At 37.3% G+C, this 24,460-nt stretch overlaps 1 protein-coding gene across 2 annotated transcripts in view; it reads left to right on the top strand.

Moving 5' to 3' along the window:
* LOC149228204 (uncharacterized) overlaps positions 1 to 24,460 on the top strand; it is a 164,268-nt gene that overhangs the window by 5,307 nt on the left and 134,501 nt on the right. For both annotated transcript variants that reach the window (XM_089378097.1, XM_089378096.1), the window contains exons 2-3: positions 17,810 to 17,882; positions 18,146 to 18,235. In XM_089378097.1, the coding sequence (XP_089234223.1) occupies positions 17,810 to 17,882; positions 18,146 to 18,235 (163 nt within the window). The remainder of the gene's footprint in view (positions 1 to 17,809; positions 17,883 to 18,145; positions 18,236 to 24,460) is intronic.

Here is a 24,460-nt window from a genome sequence, read left to right as displayed (position 1 = left end):
CTCATCTTACCGTTTGTTGCTATGATTTGATGGATCAATGGGGAAGTATGAGATAATCGGTCTGCTCATCTGTAATGACCCACCTACAGTTACAAAGAGAATGTGAATATTAGCATGCATACGAGGCATGCATATGATAGCTATGTATGCATGCATCGTATGCACTGCACTAGTATATGTGTTAACTAATTATGAAAAATCCAATAAATGAATCACTGAGACACTGAGTAAATACCAAACTCGATAGAATATAATGTATATATTAAGATGGGTTACTTACTATGAAAAGCATCATTAACATATTATCCAAAATAAAAGTAAATACAAAGTGTTATACAAAATAGAAACTAACTATAATATTATGAATTATATTAAACAAATAAGAACTTTAGCATAATATTATATTAGTTATTGTTAATTATTAAATATAATAAATGAAATTATATACTTTGTATTAATTACAATATAAGGGAATTTAAGAAATATGATAAATAAAATTAAAAGAACATAAAACTATAACCTTTTAATAAAGTCAAAGAATTAAACTTGTCGACTAAGCACATTCTCTAAAGGTGAATAACCTACTAAATCAAATCTTATGACAAGGTTAAAAGGATTGAAGAACATGTTGAGTTACACGTAATAGAACACTGAGGCAGTGAAAAGGGAGTAAGACGGTGATTCAGAGAGTTATAAGGAGGAGGGGTACGGCTTAGACGGGGGTTGGTCTTTGAAGGAAGTGGAATGAGGAATTTTGGAAAAATTACAGAGAGATAGTAGGAAATTCTCACAGTATCACTGAGCTGATAGAAGGCATTCTGAGTTCAATTGTTCTTGAAGTTTTGGGCATGGGGGCCAGAGTACCTCGAAATTGAAGTACTTTGGAGCTGGGCATTGAAGCTGTGCTCTTAGTTTGGCAGGGAGTCGTTTTGGTAATGCAGCGGGAGCAGGAGTCGCGACAGAGCAGACAGGTTGGTACTCGATAGAAGAATGGATAAATTTTGTATTAAAATTTCATATTTGTGAGTAGAAATATTGTTAAACTCTGTTAAATTTCGAATTTAAGGCTTCACAATTTTTCTGAACATGAATTTGCTAGACCCTGTTAATTTCTAAATTTACGGCCCTTACATCATCCCACGCTGAGGCATGGCGTGCAAGAGTTGAGATATGTGGCTAAAAATATCACCAATGAAGAGGCTAAGCATCTTTGATCTTGGTACCAGAAGAAACTAGTGAGGGAGCCTTCCGAGTCCCTATAGAGGCAATGATCACATCCTTCGATCTCATAATATAGAGGACACCAAAAAATGAGGTGCATCTTTGTCTTTGACTCTTGAAGTTGACACACCTAGCGGATCTTATTAGATCGTGGCATATGGTGATTTGTCTCTATCCGAAATCAATGGGAGCTGACCTGAAGTTGTCCCAAAGGGATCCTGAGCAAGTGCATCCAATGTCTGTGCATATACGGGGCAGATGATCATGCATCACGTATTTTTAAAAAGTGCTCTAGGTAGAAAGACATCTTCGAGCCTCCTTCATGTGCATATATTGAAATGGCAAGGTGAAGTTTTATAGGGTGATAATGAATAACATGAATTCAAAACTCTTGTGACATAGGCATAGAAGATAAGATAAGATAAGATAATTATATTAATGTCCAATGAATGACCACAACAATAGGTCAATGGGACTGGAGAGTGCAACCGATTTGAAATTTTGAATACAATGTGGGAGTGCAAACACAACTCTTAGAAATGTTGAAAATAATATCAAGAAAGACACATGTATAACATCAAAACATATGCATAAATGTATAAAATTGTGACAATGGTATGATGTTACAAAATATTGAGTGAGTTTGGACAACTCAAGAACCTGTTAAGAGTGATAGAGAGAGTGAGAGCGAAATCGGATGACGTGGTCAATGATATCAAGGCTAAGTTGCATGGTATGGGGAAACGAAAACGCATATCTGAAACGGTAATGTGCTAGAAATGTGACCCCCCAAAAATTAGGAAATGGGAAATGTGATATACACACACACATATATAAGAAAATTACACTGAAACTTTCAAAGAAAGCATTTAAGTTTTAAGTTTAACATTATAATTTAGAATACGAATTTGGATTCATGAATAAATGAGCAATTTCCAAGGCCCAAGGCCCAAGAACATTTAAATAAGAAAAATAAAATAAATTGGATAAATGATACATATAACATAATGCGAGTAATAAGCTCCAAAAACATCCATTATTATTTATAAATGAGGCTATATATCCAAAATTAGGCTCTCTATATGAGCCTTAAGGCTACAATGTTGTTGCACTTGACGAGCAACTCAATTGGCAAAGCCATGTTATGAAGTGTTATGTAAATGATGAGATCCAGGGTTCAATTTCCCCCTGATTAACTCATGTCCGTGGAAGGGGCATACATAGGCACTTAGAGGTTATAGTGGTAGTAGTTAGAATTGACCTCGTGTCGTGTGAATATGAAACAGACCTAGTTGCTGATTACTGTAGTTACATAAAAATGGCTATATTGCTACATGTATGAACTATGAACTATGAACAGTAAACATAGAATCTAGTAAATCCTTAAGGGTAATAGTCATCATCTTCTTCCTCATATTTATTATGGAAAATAAACGAAGTTGCATGTTTTTAAAACACTTAAAAAACGTTTTTAGTGGTTCCAAGGCAAAAAATGGGCCACATAAGCGCATCATATGGGCCCACATGCACTGTATGGTTGCTCATATGCTTTGTACGACCAATGAAACATGCTATAAAATGCTTGAAATGTGTTGTACAATGCTCGAAACACATTTCAAGAGGGGTTAAAACATGTTTCAAAAACATGACGTGAAACATGTATTATGACTCATCCCTTTTGAAACATGTTTCAAGTGCATTTCAATGTTTCTGTATCGAAACATGCTTGGTAAGACAAGGATCGTGTTTCTTGCAACTGTGTCAAGGTCTCCTAAGTCAGCTAGCCAATGAAGGGGGGAATGAATAGGGCATTGGCTCACTGTCAAAGTCCTGTGGAACCATTAGTGGGTCTGACCATATGATTTTGGTGGGGGATAATGTACGAGTGAGGGATACTCCTAGCATTTGAGGTCAAATGCAAGAAACTTTGAATAGATCTTTGGCTACTCCTCTAGGTCTGGGAGGTGTTCTGACAAGCGGGAAGTACTCTACTCCAAGACAATTTGGAGTTGATCTCTTTAGCACTTGGAGAACATGTGGCCTGATGTATGGTCAAGTCTTGATAATATTGGTTGGCCTTTCAGAGGGGGAGGTTGAGGAGAAACCTAGGGTCTCACCATTTTGTTGTTTAGTGCACTTTGGAACTTTTTTTGCCATTTGTTGCTCCGATCTGACAGATTAATAAGGAAGCATGAGATGATCAACTTGGTCATCCCTAGATATGGCATGGCATGCAGGAGTTGGGATCTATGGTAGAAGATCTCCTTGATGAAGAGGGCTAAGCATCTCTAGTCTTGATACTAGAAGAAAGTAGAGAGGGAGCCCCTTGAGTACTTATAAAGGCAATGATAGTGTGCTTTGGTCTCATAGTATAAGGGATACTGAAAAATAAGGTGCGTCTTTGTCTTTGGTTCTTGAAGGTAGCACACCTGGCAGATCCTACCAAATTATGGTATGTGATCTATCTTTATCTAGAGTTGATGGTAGCCAACTCGAAGTTGCCCTTAAGGGATCTTGAGCAAGTACATTCAATGCATGCACACATAAGTAGGACAGATGATGATGCCATCTCGCAAATTCAAAAAGTGCTTTATGTAGGACATCTTTGAGCCTAAGCTTGTTTGAGTTGAGGTTTAGGTGACCTAAGTGTATAATTTGTAGATGTCCTCTTTGATGGCCTGGTTTAGTACCTATCCAGTTGGTAGGAGGTAGCTTGGCGCATGAAGGGAGAATCTGAACGAGGGAAGGTGCTTTGGGGAGAGAGTAATCAATTGGAGAAGCTAATACAACTCTAAGAACCAACCTCTTCCTTGGCATGAGGGAGGATTTGAAGCGAGAGCCTCTGAGGAACAAAGTGCAAGGTAGGGATACCTCTCTCTCTCTCTGTGGATGAGGCAGTGTTGCAGGAAACGTCCCCCCCGGATCAAACCCTGATCCGCGATCCATACGGATGCGTGGGGGAATCGCCCTCCGAAACGCGGATCGGGCTTATAAACATGCTTCTTGCCATTTTCGAAGCGTACGGTCGAAAAAACTGAAAGGCGATTCGTACAACGGTTCGGCTGTACGAAGCGTGGCGCTTCGGGGTCCGATCTGTACGGATCGCAACTGCTTCGGCTGGGCATCCGCCGTTTCCGCTGCGCGGGCCAAAAAGGCATTGTTTTTTTATTTTTTTATTTTTTTATTTTTGTTCTTTTGCTTGGTTGGGGGTGGGTCCACCTTGGGTTGGGGTGAGGAATGAAGGGATTTAACACCCATTGATCTCTCATTTTCTCACTTTGAGTTTATGAGAGCTTGGAGAAGAGAAGAGAGAAGAGAGGAGAGCTTGGAGGACTGAAGGAGGAGGAGCTAGGAGAAGGAGGAGGAGCTAGGAGAAGGAGGAGGAGCTTGGAGTAGGAGCTTGGAGGACTTCCATCTACAAGAGCTAAAGAGGTAAGTGCAAACCCCAAGCTCCCTCATTTTTTTGACATTTTTTTTGTATTTTTCTCCTCCCTCTCCTACTCTTTCCCATTCTTTCTACTTGCTCATTTAATTGCAGGTTGTCCACCACCTATATCCATATTCCAAGATGGTGTTCTTTTGGCTTCTATGTATCATTCCACTTTTGGTTTTAATGATGGCAAAGGGGAGTAGGAATAGAAGGGAAGAAGAACAAGAGGATAGTGGTCCCAGTATGAGTGACCCAATGTATGATGAGTAGGAAGGGTTTGAAGAGGAAGGGGATGAAGATGAACCTGAAGGGAACACTGAAACACTAGAGGGGAAAGCTGCATTAACACCCTTGTGGAACTATGTGACCAAACATGAAGGGGGAAAGGGTGGTGGAAGCTACAAATTTTTGTGCCCTCATGGTTGTCATGGAGGAAAACCATTTAGTGGTTCATATACCCGTGTGAGGAGGCATCTTTGTGGGGTGATGGACAGTGATGACGAAAAGGGTGCTGTGGGGATACAAATTTGCCCAAACATTTCAGCTGAACAAAGAAGAAAATACATCCAAATAGAGGATGTTGCACAACAAAAAAGCAAGAAACAAAAAAATCATTCTGAATCAAGTGCAACCTCTAGATTTGGTAGCTCATCTCCTCATGGTACTTCTAGAAGCTCTGGAGGTAAAAGAACAATAGGGGATTTCCTAAATGTTGCTGGGAGGGATGATGTGGATGGAAAGATAGTTTGATTTCTTTGTGCTTGCGATGTACCATTCAATATGCTTCGCTCTCCCTATTGGCATGAAATGGTAAAGGCCATCAATGAAGCCCCAAAAGGATACAAGTCCCCCAACTATGAGAAAGCTAGAACAATGTTATTAGAAAGAGAAAAAGCAAAGGTTCAAAGAGCTTTGACACGTTTTACAAATGAGTGGGTAGATTCTGGGGTATCCATTGTATCAGATGGGTGGACAAATATTAGAAACCAACATTTGATAAATGTTCTTGGTGTTTTTTCTAGTGGTGCAGTATTTATTACATGTCATGACTCCTCCTCCATCAGTGCATCTTCCCAAAACATTGCAGATCTCCTATTGCAATCAATCAGAGATGTTGGTCTGAATGATGTGGTTCAAGTGATCATAGATAATGCAGCAAATTGTAAGGCAACTGGAAAAATTATTGAGCGTACTCATCCACACATCTTTTGGTCTGGGTGCCTGGTTCACACATTGAACCTTTTGATGCATGATATTGTGAAGCATATGGGTGGATTAATGAGCTTTACAGGAGAGGGAAGCAACTCATTAAATTCATCACAGGGCATATAAGGGTAAACTACTTCTATGGCACGCACTTCAAGTTGCAGTTGCTTAAACTTGCAAAGATAAGATTTGCCAGTTATTACCTCACCTTTAGGTGGCTAGTGAAGGTGAGACAAGCTTTAACTAATATGGTGTGTGTTGAATCATGCGAGGAAATTAACATGATAGAGATGGTGCTAATGTAGCCAAGGACACTATTCTTGACATGTACTTTTGGTCACAGGTTAAATATGTTTTGCAATTCACCAAACCAATTTATTACATGATCAAATTTGGAGATTCAGATTGACCAATAATTGGGGAGGTGTATGAGCAAATGAATAGCATGTTGGGGCGGATTAAAGACATTGTTGAGCCTAGAGATATCACCTTGTACACTTATATTCGTGCAGAGGTGGAAAACCGATGGGAAATGCTAAATGTTCCATTGCATGCATTAGCATATGTTTTGACACCCAAATACTATCATCCATCATGGCTTTCAACACCAACACCTGGGGGGGGGGACGCAGGAGAAAACCACACCAAGATCAAGAGGTTCACAAAAAATATATGATTCCATTGAGTAAATTAGTCCCCGATGAGGAGTAGGCTGCCATGGTACGGAGACAGTTGAGCAACTATACGCTTAACACTGGTCCATTTGGGAGCATGCATGCAATTAGAGACCGAGAGACTTTTTCTTCTCTTGAGTGGTGGAACTTGCATGGAGGGGCTAGTCCACTTCTACTGACTTTGGCATTGCGGGTGCTATCATAGGTGGTAAACACTTCTTCTGCAGAGAGGTGTTGGAGCTCTTATTCTTTCATCCACAGTGTTAAAAGGAATAGGTTGAGTTTAGACCGGGCAGAGAGCTTGGTTTATGTTCATTACAACTTGCGATTTTTGTCCCATTACTGTGATGATGCAAAGACTAATAAAGACCTTAAGATTTGGGACAGGAATCCAGAGGAGCCCAATTTGGAGGATGGAGTGTTGCGATTAGAGCAATTAGAGGATGCTCTTATCCAGGTATGTCCATTGTGGTATGAATTTTGCTTATAAAGCATTTCTCTAATTCATGTTTTTAATTTTTTTTTGTTAACTAGTGGTTTTTTTCTGGTATGAATTTTTTGAGCGATTCCAGGATGATGATGATCGAGTTGAGATGCCACCCCAATCTGGTCCCTTGGTTCCTAGGTTCCATGGTTCAACACCAACAACAGGGGGTTCGTCTTCATCAGTTTTAGTGCCACAACTTCCACAGGCACCATCTTCTTCATTGCCACCACGTGGAGGCCCACCGCCACGTTCTCTTCGTGGTGGAAGGAGGAGAGATTAGTAGATATATTCACAATTTACCACCTTTGTCATAGATTAATCATTAGACTAGTAGGCTTGTGAATTTGAACCTTTTTGTCTTGGCGGTGACCAAGTGACTTATTTTGTAAGCATTATTATTTGAATTTGGACATGACAAATGTTGACAATTGCTCACTTGCTAGATAAATCATAATATGGTCTATGTTTTATGTTTTATAATATGCTTAAAAATTTGATGTATGTTTGTAATTGCTAGAATATAGATGGTTGATGCTCGAATAATTAATCATTGATGTACATACTAGTAACTACAATGGAATCATGGATGCCATATCTATCTTGATTTATGCAAAAATATGCATGTTTTCATGTCTTCTACAACTAATTTGGTATTTGGGATGTTTGTTTTGAATATAAATGCAAAAAAATATTATATATATATATAGAGCAGACACTTTGCTTCCTAGATTTTTGGAAAATGACGCTTCCACGTCCTCGCTTCCAAAAAACGTCCCCGTTTCGTCCCTGCTTTGTGCAACATTGGGATGAGGACAAAGTAGTGGAGAAGGAAAAGTAGAGCTTGAGTTGGAAGAAAAAAATGACAATTAGTCTTTGAATGATGAAAGCCAATCTCATACAAGACCAAAATGGTTCTATTAAATTCTTTAAGATGCAAAGTCATATGAGATACAACAAGGAGAGAGAAGAACAAGGTCAAAATCATCACAATAAGTGAATCTTGCTTTGAGAATGAGTGTACATTCTTATGATTCGATTTCTTTTAATGAAACAAATTACAAACAAGAATTGAAAGATGCAAGGCAAGTGGGATATGGTGCTTTGATAAAAACACTTGGAAGTTAGTTGAATTAGTTGAATTATCCCCAACCAAGAAACCAATAGGCTGTAAATGGTGTGTTGCACAAAGTTCAAATCAAATGGTTCTATTGATAAATATAAGGCTAGGTTAGTTGCAAAAGGATATGCATAAAGTTAGGGATATTATGAGGAGACATTTTCTCTGACTACAAAATTAATCACAATTATAATGACATTATCTCTTGTAGCATAGTTTGGATGGTAGGTACACTAGAACGTTGAAAGTGCATTCCTAAGTGGAGCTTTGCAAAAAGAAAGGTATATGGAACAACTTGAAGGATTTGGAGTTAAAGGAAAAGAAATGTTAGTATGTAAGTTGGTGAAGGCCTTGTATGGAGTCAAGAGGTTTCAAGAGAAGTGATTTTGATCTTAACTTGCATATCAAATAAAAAGCTGAAGAAATTATCATTATGATTTTATATATCGATGACCTAATAATTACAGGTAGTAGTGATGACTTGATTTAGGAAGAAAAAGATAAGTCTTTGCAAATCATTTGATATGGCTGACTTGGGATTACTACATTGTTGTTTGGGCATTGAAGTTTGGCAACAATCAAACAAGATTTTCATTTCACAGATGAAGTGTGCTTTGGAATTGTTGGAAAAATTTAGAATGGAAGATTATAATCCTAGCAAAACACTAATGGAGGTAAACTTAAAAGCTTTCAAAAGATGATGAATTTAAGGTAGTTGCTGAATTGCTTTATTGTCAACTTGTAGGAGGATTGATTTATCTTACAACAACTAGACTAGACATAAATTTTGCAGTTGGAATGTTATCAAAGTTTTAAAGCTATCGTAGGGAAACACATTGTAATGCAATAAAGAGAGTACTTAGGTATATCAAAGGTACCTAACAGTTTGTTATTGTATTGGAGACGAATGATAATGCATATTGAAAGGTTTTTTAGGTGTAGACTAAGTAGATGATATAGATGAAAGGAAATCTACAATAGGTTATACTTTTACCCTTAGTAGTGGAGTGATTTCATGGGCAAGTGAACGACAAATTTCAGTAGCGCTGTCAACTACAAAAGCAAAATACAGAGCAATGATTGAAGCAAATTGTGAAGTAGTGTCGTTACATAGTATTTTAAGTGATTTGAAGCTTCCACAAATGCAGCCTGCAACTATATATTGTGACAACCAAAGTGCCATAAAGATGACAAAGAATCTAATTTATCATCTGAAAACAAAACATGTCGAAATTTAACATCACTATATCAGAGAACAAGTACAAAACAAACATATAGAGTTGAATTCTTGTAGGTTTAAAGATCAAGTGGTAGACATCTTCACCAAAATACTCAATAGCTAGAAGTTCGAAAAATTTCAAGAGATGTTGGGAGTTGTGAAAAATTGACATCAAGATTGGGTGTAGATTTTGTAATGTTTATTTCATTAGTAATAAATGTATTTAAAGTAATAATGTAATATCATAAAGTGGAATTAAGTTGTATGGAATAAATGACATTTATGTTTAAATGTAATTATGAAATTAGATGAGCAGTTCCTAATAGGAAGAACAAAACTTGCTACACACACAACATCACCTTATGTAATCTTATGCACATTGTTATAGTACATTTCTTGTTCAGAGTCTCTAGCTTGTCTCTTGTATATTCTCCACAGCATAGTTTAACAACACTCATCCTAAGGTTTGGCATTAATTAATTGGCAAATGAAATGTCGTAAGTCCAATTTGATGTGTTCACACACTGAAATGGTGAAAAAGTGGAATTATGGAAAATGAAGGGTTATTATGAAATGAAACCTAGGGAATTACAAGTAAAATGTGCCATGTGCCCTATAGGAAAGAAAATGTGATGAATTGCAAGTGTAATGTGGATTCTACCTGGGGAAAAATTGAAGATGTGATGGATTATAAAATTACCTAGGTACAACGATAAAAATGTGACAGGATATAAATGACACTAGCAAAACACTAGGCAAATACACCACCATACTAGAGGATACTAACAACTAAGACATGAACTAACCATGTAACGACAATGCGAAAGTAGACTAGAACTTGACTACGTGACCTCCCCAACTCCAATCCATGAAGAATGCCTCGATTAAATTGAAAAGAACATGATGCACAACTAAAGCAACTTCCACCAAAACTCCATATTCTAACTCCTTTGGGGGCCAAAACCATCAAACCATTCTAGAAATCTCTGAATCATGTGATAAAAGTCACACATACAATCCTCATGCAATATGAGGGGTAACACCTATCTTTCCACGTTTCTTCATTTTATTTGTGTTATATGGATGCACCTTCCTCGCTTTTTGCACCCTTGGTGATGCTTGGTGAAATGTTTGTTGAAAATAGTAGCGAGAAAGGTCCTTCTTTGACTTGTGCCTTACTCAAAGAGACCAATTTTTTTTTTTTTCCTTAGCATGCACAAGTTCCTATAAGTTAGGAACCAATTCTATAAGTTAGGAGCTAATTCCTAAAATTTAGGATGAGTTCATAAAATTTAGGGCGAATTCCTAAAAGTTAGGATGTGTGTGTGTGAAGCAGTTTGACTAGTGCTAATGTGGAAGGCTCAGTTGTTGTCTTCTAGTGCGAGTTAATTTGGGAAAGGACGAGCTAAGAGAGCCTTAACTTCTAAATTAAGGCAGGATGAGTTACAACAACTTGATAGCCATTGTTAACTCTTCAACCAACAGTTCGATTTCCTAAAATAAAGACTTGCCAGATTTAGCCTATTTGAAAAGCTTAAAAGGAGGATCAAGGCACATTGTTATTCATTTTCTTGTGAGCATGAGTTGGTGAGACAAGGTAGTAGAGAACACAAATTTGTGTTTGTGTGTGTGAGCTTGTGAGAGGATCAATGTACCAAGAGAGGCTTGTGCGCAGATTTATAGGAGAATTTCCTTGGGATTTGCGCAAGGAAATAGGGAAGCAGGGATCAAAGTCTTGTAGGTGTTTCAACTTAGTACAAGCAAAGAAAACCAGATTGGTTTCTATTGAAACAAGATTGTTTTTGTAAGAGATCTATTGCTCATTCTTCTATCAATAAAATTCTCAATCAAGCAGAGGGTTTTCCCAGTTGGGTTCCCTAGAAAAAATGTGTTTTTGATATTGTGGGACCGTGTTATTTCTGTTCCTATTCTGTTGCAAATTGAGTAGAGAAAATTTTGTGTCTTGGATTACAAGTTAGTTTTAGATTTGTTCATTCAAGCAGATCAAAATTTTGGTGGATTTTCTACATGGTATTAGAGCGTGGATCAGAATAAGGACCAACACATCACAAGTGCAACATGTCCAAGGAGAAGGAGATCTGATCAACTGCAGCCTCAAGGAGTCTAGCCAAAGTTGAGGAGTTTGTTTTGGTGTCTCTCTTGTGACTGGACTAGGCCGAGTTGAGGAAGAGGGTTGGAGGATGAGTTCTGGACAATTCTGTGCATAGTTTTGTGGGTTAATTCTCTCAAGAATAGGCCGTGGGGTTTTATGCTGGAGGTCGGCTCTTGTAGCTCTGTTTTGGGAGGGTTGCAAGGCTAAAAGGGAGCTAGAACAGGGGCTGAGTGAGCTCAGAGGACATCGTAGGAACAAAGGTCTATTAGGAGAGAAGGAGCAAAGTTTTTTTTTTGGGTAGTTCAAGGTCGAGTTACTGTTGTTCTGTAGTGCCACAGTCAGCCCTAACTAGAGGGTCTAAAATTGCAGTCTTGAGTGCATGCACAGGACCAAATATTTGGGACAAAAGATAACGTCTGAAGTATGGTACATATTCTTCTAAGTTGGTGTTGTTTGCTAGGTTGATTGTCCAGGTTTGGGACAATTTTGTGGGCAACTTATGTACAGGTTTGAGGGCTGTTAGTAGTTGCCCTATTTAGCCCTAAGTTTAGTCCTTGTGAAGGACTATAAGATTGATAGGAGAGGCAGAATTATTTGAACCCTAAGTACAACTTCTTGTGAATGATTACAAGGCTGTGAGTGGGCAAGTGTTGGAGAGATCTCTAAGTAGGTAGAATGGCGTGTCAAGGACTAAGAGCTGATCATTGCTTAGAGGGAGCATCGAACTTCATCTCTTGGAAAGGGAGGATCACGATAGTGTTGGAAGATAATGGGGTGGGAGAGTTCATCAAGCAGGCAATAGCTCCACCTCAAGATCCCTAACAATTGGCCGAGCATAATAAGAATGATATTAAGGCAAGGAGGATTATTCTAGAAGGGGTAAGAGATCATACAGTACCTCATATCCATGAGAAGAAGACAACTTATGAGATGTATCAAGCCATCTTAAAGTTATATCAGAGTACCAGTGATACCAGGAAGCTTGCTCTTAAGGAGAAGTTGAGGAGTATCTAAATGAAACAAGATGAGCCCATTGTCACATATTTGTCAAGATTCACTCAAGTTCGAGATGAACTAGGTGGTGTGGGGGAAGTTGTATTTGATCATGACCTTGTGAGTCTTGCCTTAATTGGACTTCACAAGTCTTGGAAAGTGTTCTAGGATGTTGTTAGTGGGAGAGAAATTTTCTGGTTGGGAAAGATTTTGGACTGACGACATACAAGAAGAGATCCAAAGAGGAACCATAGAAGGGAGATCAGTCAGGACCAAGGACGAGGAGAATTTTGCTCTTGTAGGTAAGGCCGAGGGCAAGAAGGGCCAAGGAAAGGCAGAGTCAGAAGAGCAAGAAGAAGGATCTAAGCAAGCTCAAGTACTTCCATTTCCATGAGTTTGGACACTATGCCACTAAGTGTCCTAAGTGGAAGGAGTCTAGTAAGGATCATGTAGCTGCATCAGCGGAGGTAGATGTGTTTTTTGCCCAGTTCAAGAAATATTTCTCATTGATTGCTTGCAAAGCAAGCTCAATAGACAACAATATTTGGTATATTGATTTAGGAGCATCCTTCCACATGAATGGGAACGAGAAGAGTTTTAGCCACCTAAAGGAGGACATGTAGTTTCAAATTGAGCTAGGAGATGATGGTCACTATGCAATTAGAGGAGTTGGTACTATCGGTTTTCAGAGGGAGTCAGGTAATCCTCTTAATCTTAGAGATGGTCTCTATGTTCCAGGATTGAGGCAGAATTTTGTTTTGGTAGCTACCCTTGAGGATATGATATCATCTTCAACAGAGGTAAGGCATACCTCCAACACTTAGCTTTTGGATGTAAGAAGTAGATAGTTGTGAGGGTGAAGAATCTCTACAAGTTATAGGTAGAGAGAGGTGCAACTGCAAACTTGAGTAGCAAGGTAGAGAGAGCTTAAAGTAGAGAAGTGGTGGTTGAGTGAGAGCAGGATAAAGCTCTCAAGATGGAGCCTCAACGATTTCCTCAATTTGAGTCTAAGCTAGTTGGCAATTGGGCTGACCAACAGGATGATGAGGAGTAGAGCCCAGGGCGAGTGGAGGCAGCCACTCAGCCGGTGACTCCCAGTATAGGGAAAGTTCGAGCCAAGTGGGCAAAGGATTTGTTTGGGGAGAATCAAAAGAGAGTTGGATCTCCCAGTACCACCTTTAGCCACAAGAAGCAGCCACAAAGGTACATGAGGTACATGGCACTTATGACTAAGGTGATAGACTCATAGAGCGTAGTGGGAAAGAACAGGTCTTTAGATCAGGTTTCGCAGAAGAAAGTAGGGAAGTCTTCTAGTTCAGAGGGAGCAGCTGTAGTAGTGGAGAACGTGTTAGTGTTAGAGACAAATCCAGGTGGACGAGGTTCTTCCAGAAGCACCTTCCTCACTAAGAGGGAGTGTTCAAAATAGCAGCGAGAAAAGTCCTTCTTTGACTTGTGCCTTAGTCAAAGAGACCAAAAGCAATTTTTCCTTAGTATGCACAAGTTTCTATAAGTTAGGAACCAATTCCTGTAAGTTAGGCCCTAATTCCTAAAAATTAGGATGAGTTCCTAAAATTTAGGGCGAATTTCTAAAAGTTACGACGTGTGCATGAAGCAGTTTGACTAGTGCAGACGTGGAAGGCTCAGTTGTTGTCTTCTAGTGTGATTTAATTTGGGATAGGACAAGCTAAGAGAGCCTTAACCTCTAAATTAAGGCAAGACGAGTTACAACAGCTTGATAGCATTTGTTAACTCTTCAACCAACAGTTTGATTTCCTAAAATAAAGACTTGCCAGATTTAGCCTATTCGAAAAGCTTAAAAGGAGGATCAAGGCACATTGTTATTCATTGTCTTGTGAGCATGAGTTGGTGAGACAAGGCAGTAGAGAACACAGATTTGTGTTTGTGTGTGTGAGCTTGTGAGAGGATCAACGTACCAAGAGAGGCTTGTGTGCAGATTTATAGGAGAATTTCCTTGGGATTTGCGCAAGGAAATAGGGAAGTAGGGATCAGAGTCTTGCAGGTGTTTCAGCTTAGTACAAGCAGAGAAAACCAGATTGGTTTCTATTGAAACAAGATTGTTTTTGTAAGAGATCTATTGCTCATTCTTCTATCAATAAAATTCTCAATCAAGCAGAGGGTTTTCCCAGTTGGGTTCCCTAGAAAAATTGTGTTTTTAATATTGTGTGACTGTGTTATTTCTGTTCCTATTATGCTGCAAATTGATAGAAAAAATTCTGTGTCTGGGGTTACAAGTTAGCTTCAGATTTGTTCATTCAGGCAAATCAGAATTTTTGTGGATTTTCTACAATGTTTTGCCATGTCCCCTTTCTGGTGAAACTCCACAAAACACACAGCTAAATGTTTTAGAAGTATGGGGGGTGTGTTTTGCTCTAAGATCGGTATGTGGGTGCCTCCTCCTGAAAAAGGGGATGTGTGGATGCCACCCACGTAAATTTAATGAAAAGACTTATAAAAGTAAAAAGAAAGAAAAAAAACCTTAAAAGCCCTAAATTGCCGAACCTAACATAAGTTGCCTTGCCTCGACATATTATGATATTTGTTTTCATCTCCATTTGATATTTACTATTTAAATTTTGAGCTACTAAGTAGATTTGTGAGGCTTATTTTTTGCAAGAGAGTGACCATTGGGCACTTGCACAGTAAGTGTGGCCAAGCTGCCAAAGAAGAGGAGGTGTTATTTGTGGTCAAGCTACAAAGGAGGAGGAACTCACAGCTACAGCCGAGCTGCCACCAAGGAGATTAAGCTAGCAGCTACAACCAATCTGCCAAAGAGATTCAACTTTTGGATTTAGCTGGGATAGCTTGGGTTTAACGACCAAGTGTTTAATTGTTAACAGCCAAGAGTTTAAGAGATTTGACAGCCAAGTGTACACTGGTTGTCTTTAAAATCCAAGGTGTGGTGCCGTATACAGTTAGGCGTTTAACAACCTACGAGATAGCTATGATAATTTATCAGTGATTTCTCCTATCTAGCAATAGTGATGGATGAATTGCGTGTGTATCATTTATAAGTTGTCAAATTGTAATGGTGACTAATCAAAATTGAAATACAATGATGAATCATGATTGATGTAATGCAATGAGATTTATCATTTATGTTTTGAATTTTCATGTTTTTAAACTTTAAATAATTTAGAAATGGGGTATCCTATGTTAGGGACCCCAATCTCTCCCATAATGCTCCCTGGGCATGTTTCCCCGTTCCAGGTCCCCCCTTCCTGGAAACTTGGGGTAACATTGCATTTTATGGCCTAAAACTTAAGGAGGGCTGCTCCTACAATTACAATTTACCTTACAAGCTCATAGGCTTTACAACTGCTCTGTTACCATATTGAATTTCAAAGTAGCAATACATGAAAGAAAGAGCACACACCAAAAACTTTTCCGTACTGAATTGTCTCACTTACAATACAAAGTTATGTGGTAACTGAAGACAAAAACAGACTTCAGCTTTTTATAATCTAAACTAATTCATCTCACATGAGGAGTACTAAAATCAACCTCGTGTAAAAAAAGTAGGATAATGGGCCAAAATCATTTTATATTGCTCATCAGTGATAGCATAGTAGTATGACTTGTTGGGTATGACTTTGTGCCTAAACTTCCAGGCAAAATCTCATTTCCAGCGAGTCAAACTTGTTGCAGCTGAGTTTGATCTTGGGTACTGGTGAGTCAAGACTCAAAATATATTTGTGAGTAACTCAATAATTTTTGAAGTTGACTTGGTGATCCTGAGCCAAAAACTTGTCAGGCATCACTATAAACTTTAAAGCAAAAACAAAAGGAAAGGGTCATTCAAGTTGGCCAAGCTTTTGCAGAGTCTGAGTTGTACTGTTAAAATAGATTATGTGCCCTTGCTGTTGCTCTAGACATAATGGAACATTGATAAGATGCATTTACTTTATCAAGGGAGTAATGGCAGCTTATTAATACAATTCGTCATGCCGCACCTCATCTTTTCTATTTGTTCATTATTGCCTTTTTTAATGTTTTTATTGCATGCATGCAAATGAAATATCTCCCATGCCTTTGAAGCTTTCCTGAATTGGAAAATGTTCTCTTATTTGTGAATCCTTGTTTTGCAAAACCAGATATGAACCTTAGAAGATTCAGTCTAGATTATAGCATCCCAGTACTGGAAACATACCACAATCAGGTCTGTTACACTTCATCAGAATATACCAAACCTTGACTGTGGTGTTGAACTCAAACAATAGCTGCAATTGAGGCTTAATTTTACCTTTAGAGGCTAAATGCCGGGTCATCCAGCCTACCTTGTCCAATATTTAGCAGGGGGTCTAATATTCATGCCATACAATTTGCTTATGACCTGCTTCTTAGCATCAGCTACATGAGGATATGCTTCTCTTGCAATCTTAAAGAGATGGTGCTTCTACCTCCACTTATAGGACATTAAATCAGTTTTATATCTCTTAGATATTATCAATGAGATTTATGGCAGAGTACAAAATCTGGGGATTACTCTTTGTAACACGGAGATGGCATAAATATAGAGTAATCAGGTCATTATGATTCAATAGATTGTAAAGATTAAGTAAACTATCTATCGATGTGTTTCCCAAACACAATTGGTCTCGCACATTCTGTTGGATATCATTGACTTATCAATATTATTTGCACAAATTATTTTGTATGGCAAACATAGTCTTTCGGATAGATAACTGTCCATGCTTGGTTGTTTTCTTCTCATAAAAAATGGTGATCTTGGGCCATCCCTCTCTTGATGATGTTGGATGTCTTCTTTAGACATCCCCATGCCTTACTCCCATTGGTTCCATTTTCTTTATTTCTTTAGGCTAGATTCTTCTTTAGCGACTGAATCTCCCATGCAATTTCTTGTGGGATTCTCCATATGATTTTGTCTTTAGCTTGGAGATGCCTGAAGCACCCTCTTGAAGCACTGGTGTAGCGTTTACTATATACAGTGCCATTGACCCTTTATGGCCATTTGTCAACTTTATATAATTTCTTTGGTAGGTTGCTGAGAGTGCCTTAACGACTGAATATTGATGCTGAATACCCTAAATGCAAGACTTTTATGCATCCAAAATATTGGATGTAACTGCACTTGGATATAAACAAGGTTTGGATGTAACCACAAATGTAATCATATGCTTATACAATTTTGTATGTAGGACCTATGCAATGCAGAATGGATGCAGTTATGTGGCATATTCATTGGAAATACAAAGTTATCATGATATAGCAGTAGCTAAGTGCTCCCTTCAATTGGATGGCATTTGATAGTTGGTTAGAAGATCTGCTACACTGTGTAAAGCACTATTTAACAGTTTGATTTTTTGTCAGTGCTCCTGATAATAATCTTGACTCTGCTGATTGGGAAATGTCACCTGCTAAAGCTTCAAAGCAAGGCAAGGAGGTGAGATTCAGTCCATTTCTTGGACATATGCCTTTATCGAGGCCATATTCATAATGGGTCACATGTTGTCCAAACTTTGAGTTAACAAAAATATTCAGTGAATTCTTGTTTAAACACTAACTGTAGTAGTATGGCATACTTGAAAAAGAAATATACAACTATTATTTGACAATTTTTTCTGCATGGTACAATTTCTAGATGCAGCACAACCTAATATTTTCTTAGTCCTGACTATACGTGTTTTCTTTATTAAATTCTTTCAGGAATATGGAAAACAACTTTGGCATCAAAATGCTAACTGCAGAAAGAAGCACTTATATTTGTCAGGTCGTCGTGCTGCACTAGAACATGATGTAAGATCTTATTTGCATTTGGTTACCGCATTACACATATTCCATATAAGCACTTTCAATCAATTTTTTGACATATTGCTGAAATTATTAGATATCGCAGCATCATTACTGTACTTAAGACAAAATTCTACTATGTCTATAATTCTCTATCTCAAAGAAAGAAGTCACCTTTGTCCTGTCCCAAACAGTGTATCTCAGCAGTTTCCTTAATTGAAGTCACAATCCTTGAAGACTCAGAATCTGATAAGCTTTTAATGGTTCCATTTTGCTAAATCCATACCTCCCAACAGATAAAACTTGAAAGAATAACAACTAAAACTGTAAACTATCTTTCTTGCAAACATTTCAATCTATAATTAAGTTGTTATGTATATAATTATTGTAAAACTTTATTTAATTTGATCTCTAAACTAAGGGGCACGATAAAAGATCACGCCCCCTCTTGTAATGGCTTCTAGGCTATATTTAAAGCCAGAGCCTTCCTTCATTGTATCATCATTCAAGCATATATATATATATATATATATATGAGCTCTTTACACTCCATCTGGTATCAAAGCGGTCGTCCTGACCAACAAATCGCTTCCAGCCACTGTTACTCGCTATTCCTCTTTCACCTGTTCAGTTGCTGTTCATTTCTATTCTGTGCGTGTTTCCCGTGGTCATCCACTGTCACCAGCCCCGTTGCCTCTGTTTTTCTTGTCTGGCCACATTGTTGTCCGTCTCGACAATCACTGCCTCTCCATTTTCCTTGTCGCCCTTCTACGGTGAAACACCTCCGTATTCCCTTGTTTGTCGACTCTTCCATTCGCTGCCTGTCCGTTCCACGTCCACTCTTCCATTCACCGCCTGTTCGTTTGCGTCCATTGCCTTCACCGTCCGTTCGTGTCCCTTCCTTGTCCGTCTCTTTTAAACTACACATTCGGTCAAATGTTCCACCCTTATTAAATTTCGTATTGGTAACCTCTCCTATTATTAATCAATTTTTAAAACAATATATAATAATTATATTATTATTAATTATTATGTTATATAATAATTATATAATAATCAATTATTATATATAGTTAATTAATTAATAATTACATTTATTTGTTAATTATTATATAATTAACTATTATTATATAGTTATTAATTAATTATTAATTATATATAATTAATAAATAATTATAGTTAAGAAAAATTATTTCAAGTTAAGGAAGAAGGTTAAGCTGGATAAATATACACCACCACATACCTGATCAATGTTTTCATCAATGATGATGACTGATTTTAATAAAAAATTGATAGATCTTGAGAATAAGGTTATCGGATACATTGAAAAAATCGAGGAACTTCAGGACACAACGAAGAGAATAGAGAATCAACTCGAGCAAAATCATAACGAATTTAAAAAGGATCATGCATTCCTTTCAAATAAGGTGGATAGAATCATAGTGAAGCAATAGTAGCTCATAATGAAACAATGGTGATGTTGAAGTCTATTTGTGAAAGGTTGAAAATTGCACCTGATCAACTACACCAGAATAATGAAGCTACTCAACACCAAGATCCTTTGGATACATCAAACTCATTAGATTCACATCAAACTCCCGAGTCTCCAAAAGCATCTTCCATACCCAATCAACAAAATAGTAACATGAATTTTCAAAATATGCAGCTTTGGAATCAATACCCAAATATGCAGCTCTAGAATCAATACCCCTTCTTCACCTTGACAATTGCTACATATAAACGAAAAGTAGAACTTGAACTTTCCAAATTTGACGGTAACGAGAGAAACAGGGTTGCATGGTTCAATAAAGCAAAAGAATATTTCGAGATTTACGGTATTGACAATGACGATGAAAAGATGAGGCATGCATCGATGCAAATGGAAGGCGAAGCATATAATTGGTATACATGGTGGAAGAAAACGACACATGCTATCAGTTGGGAGAAGTTCAAAAATGCATTCTTTAAGAGGTTCCAAGGTATCAAAGAAGAAGAGTTTTTCTCGACACTCACCAGGTTGCAACAAAAAGGAGATGTGGACGAATACATTAGAGAATGGGAAACTCCAGCTATATGAGTACCTGGGATATCAAAGACTCGTCTTATTCAATCACACATCACCAGGTTCCTTTAAATAAAATTATTATATCACCAAGCCATTTTAAGTAGAAGGTTGTCATAATGAAATTGTGTTGTATTATTATAGCCTCCTAAAAACCTAAGTAATTATCAAATTACTTACTAAATCAAAGGTTTTTTAGTGGTAAGGAGATATATTATTAAAAGGGAAAAGTTTTGAAGGATTAATAAAAAATTAAAAGGGTTACCATTAAAACCCTAAGTTCACCTTGACAAGCAAAATGGCATCTAATTTGGAATTGAAGGAAGGAAGATTTTTTGAAACCTCACATAATTATGCTTCAGTGCTATTGAGAATTAAAGGGTCTATTGCAGGAAAGGATGTTACTATTGCTTTCTCATTGGCCGAAGCTAAAAATTATATAAAACCTAAAATCACAAACCAATTAGTGATTCCTAAGTCAAATATAATCGAAAAATTAGACTATTTCAACAACAAAAATATAGCATAATCAATTTACAGTTAAACATTGGGGATTATACATCGCAATTCTCTGTTCAAACCCTATGGAATGATCAAGGTGATATTATTTTGGGTTCACCCTGGATGGGAACTCTAGGGTCTTTCATCCTAAATATGAAAAATAAGTTTTCGACATTTTCATACAAAAAGAAAAAAAATTAACTCTACAGGATGTTACTATGAAGCCAAATCCAGTGATGCCAGAAGACATACAAGATATCTCAAAAGTAATTCTTCAAGAAAGTAAAAAAGCGATACAAAATATGCAAAGGGAAGTTGACAAAACCATTGTTGACAAAAACAAATAAATTTCTCGTCTTAAGGACCATAGCGAGAAATTAGTCACTCAAATTAAGAAACTTAAAAATGATAAGCAATCATTGAAAAGTAAATTAGAAGAACTCAACACGAAAGATGTATCGAAGTCGTTAGATGTAACCATCCAAATCAAAGATAAAGGAACGGATACCAATCTAGTCAATATCACAACTCAAGAAAAGGACAAACCAGTTGAAGGAAAAACATATTCAGATGTTGCAGTTCAAATGATGAAAATTTCAAGTAATTATTCTGTAACCAACTCAACATCGACACCTAAAGTAAATCGGGAAATTGCCAAACAAATGATAAGGGAAAATCAAATCGCTAGTACTCCTTATTGACATCCGAACCACAAGAGCAAACATCCCAATTAGTCTGCGTATTTGTATCTCTCAAAACATAAACAACAAACTCATGTTCTGAAGAATAATGATGTTGGCACAATCCACACTGACGATAACAAATTATCCCAGCTATCAAGTGATTGCCAAGCTCCATAGAAGATTAATTTAGGATGGTCCGATCCCTTCTCAGTGCGACAATTTTGTTTATCACTTAGAAGATCATATCGTCTTGTATCAACGAGGATTACATTGCCGAAACGAGAAAACACTCAAAACAGAAAAAGAGATCAAGCCTTTTTATCAGTAAGCTTTGAGGACAATGCTTTTTGAAGAGGAAGACAATGTTATATATATATATATATATATATAATACAAATAATGTAAACAATAATAATAATAAATAATGATTAATTAACTAGTAATTAGTTAATGAAGAGGTATGTCCCTAAGGACATGACCATTGGTGAAGGGGTATATGCCTAGGTATATAAGTAGGCCCTCAGCCTCATTTGTAATCATCGCACTTGTATTCAAATATTCTTATATAAAATATTATTTGTTCCATGATGGAATTTCTTATATACTAGATATTCTGAGTATTCTGCTCAGTATACATACTTTGTTCATTACATAAGTAGAGGCTGTTATAGTTTTGTAACCATATTCTTAAAATTGTAACACTAAAATCACAAAAGAGAAAAAATATAGCACCTACTTGGATCCTGAAAGGATCTTTTTGCTGAATTATTCTGCATAGGATTTCTATCTAAAGCCATCAACCAAGTGATAGCATAAATTTTGAGCCAAATTGCTTGATTATAAATTTGATTCAAAATTCTTCTTGTGGGTTGTATATCTAAGTCATTTTACTCTGAATCCCATGCCTTTTTCTTGTCGAAATTGACCAGCAAAAGCAGAAAACCAAATCAGTTACCTGGAAACACAGTCAATATACTCTCCTTGATATAAATTAAGCAAAACCGTACTTTGGTCTAGAGCAAGCCGTGCTCAAAGAGAAGGTCAAATATAGAAGTGTCCATTCTCCTTAACAGAATCAACTAATTTGGCTCTACTTTGCTCTACACGTCTAATAATTATTTGTGCTAATGATTCAAACCAATTATTGGATCAATGTCTGGTTTTTACTATTAACCCTCCATGATAAAAAAACAGATATCAACTTATTTCCTCTAATAACATTCAATCATTGGAACCTCCTTTAAATAATTAACCATATTTGAGAATGATATGCTGAGATTGGTTTGCATAACATTTTGAAGTTGAAATAGAATTCCATAGCATCACATTTCCTTCACATAATGTCCTAACAACTGAGCCCCCAGAACCTTACTCTTTTCTTGGAAACACTTCATCTCATGCCAACAGTGACAACCTATATTCTAAGAAGTTCAATTACAGAAGAAACTCCTCATCACCTTTTGTAAAGCTGTTAAAGCACCCTGTGGAGCTGCCACAATAGAACATCGATGACTTGGAAAATAATGCCAAAACTGATCTTATCATTTTTATTCTGAATAAAAAGCCTCCTTCAGTTGTCTTAAGAATATGTACATAAACTGTATTTTATAGAAAAAGGAGCAGGTCATGCATGCAGCCTCCACAAGCACCGTTAGAAATCAAAATCAGGCTGGCTATCTACCAAAATGCTCAAAGGTCTAAACCAATGTTGCAAAATATTGGCATGTTGTTCTGGTTATTTTTATGCATATGTATTCACCCTCCATCATTTTCAGTATTGACTTGTGAACTACTCTGAACTTGGTTTTCCTGTGGATCAGGAGTCGCCATGTGGTGGGCTGAGACAATAAAGGGTATTCATGGATTTTGAGGTTTGGACTTTGTCAATGGAATCAAGTGTTTAGCATGTTGATATACCTGACTAGTTGATTAATCATCCTGTCACTCACCTCAATAAGGACAAACTCAGTCAAATCTTTTGGCAGAGTAACATGAAGCTAGACCCTCTTCTGTGTTATAGGGTTAAAAAAGCATGCATGTTCATGACAAATGAAGCCTACTATTGGTGTAGAAATATGGTGTAGAAAACTTTAGAATTGCATGGGGAGGCCGGGGCATTTAACCCACACAAAATAAGAAACCTATGCATTCTGGTCTGTCGAAAGGCCCTCATATCACCAAGAAAAGGCAACTAATGTATTCTTTCACTCCCAAGGTCAACGAGTAATAACCTCATAAACACAGACTTTCTCGGTAAATTGAAAGAGGAAGAAGCCTGTAATTGGGCTCCTGTTATGAGTGCAACACCATATATAATAATATATATATGCATATATACATATGAGCTTGTAGATCTCTTTTACCCAATGCCTAATAACAATTTTGGGTTGGCCTCTACCCACAAAATATCCCAAGTTTTTTGTTCCTTAAATGGAATTATGGAACACATGCCTTTTTCCTATTTAGTGGTAATGATATCATTGGGAGGTTCTTCAGAATCAGGATTACGTTGTGGTAGACCTTGCCTTGAACTTCCTCTGTGCTTTGAGCTGCTTAATTTCTATTCTCAGGGTTGCAACGAATCTTCTACCAGGCAGAGAGGATTGTATTTATGATTCCATAAGGCCTTGTGTAGAAGCCAATGGGCCAGTCTGGCCAGCTAAGGCTCCATGAATATGGGCAAGACAGTGAGTGAATGTGACAGAGATACATTATTCAAATTAAAGAGAAACATAAACACTTTAGAGTTTCTCATTTGCAATCTCCCTGCAACAGTTAGCAACTTATTTGCCCCAAATTCTCCAATTTTTTATAAGAATGATTCTAATCTTTAATTGTAAGTCTTCTTCAGCTTGAGTGATAGCCAAAAATCAATAGGGGTAGAAAAATACCTTTTCAATAGCCGAAACCTTGCAAACATATTCATTCCTTATTGTTGAAAAATTTGAACTATAGAATTTTGAATTAAAAGCTATCAGAACCAGA

The sequence above is a fragment of the Pinus tabuliformis genome, chromosome J, assembly GCF_031772625.1.
Source record: "Pinus tabuliformis cultivar Carrire ecotype Pingquan chromosome J, CPIR1, whole genome shotgun sequence".
Taxonomy (NCBI): Eukaryota; Viridiplantae; Streptophyta; class Pinopsida; order Pinales; family Pinaceae; genus Pinus; species Pinus tabuliformis.
This window is presented reverse-complemented; position numbering and strand designations above follow the sequence as displayed.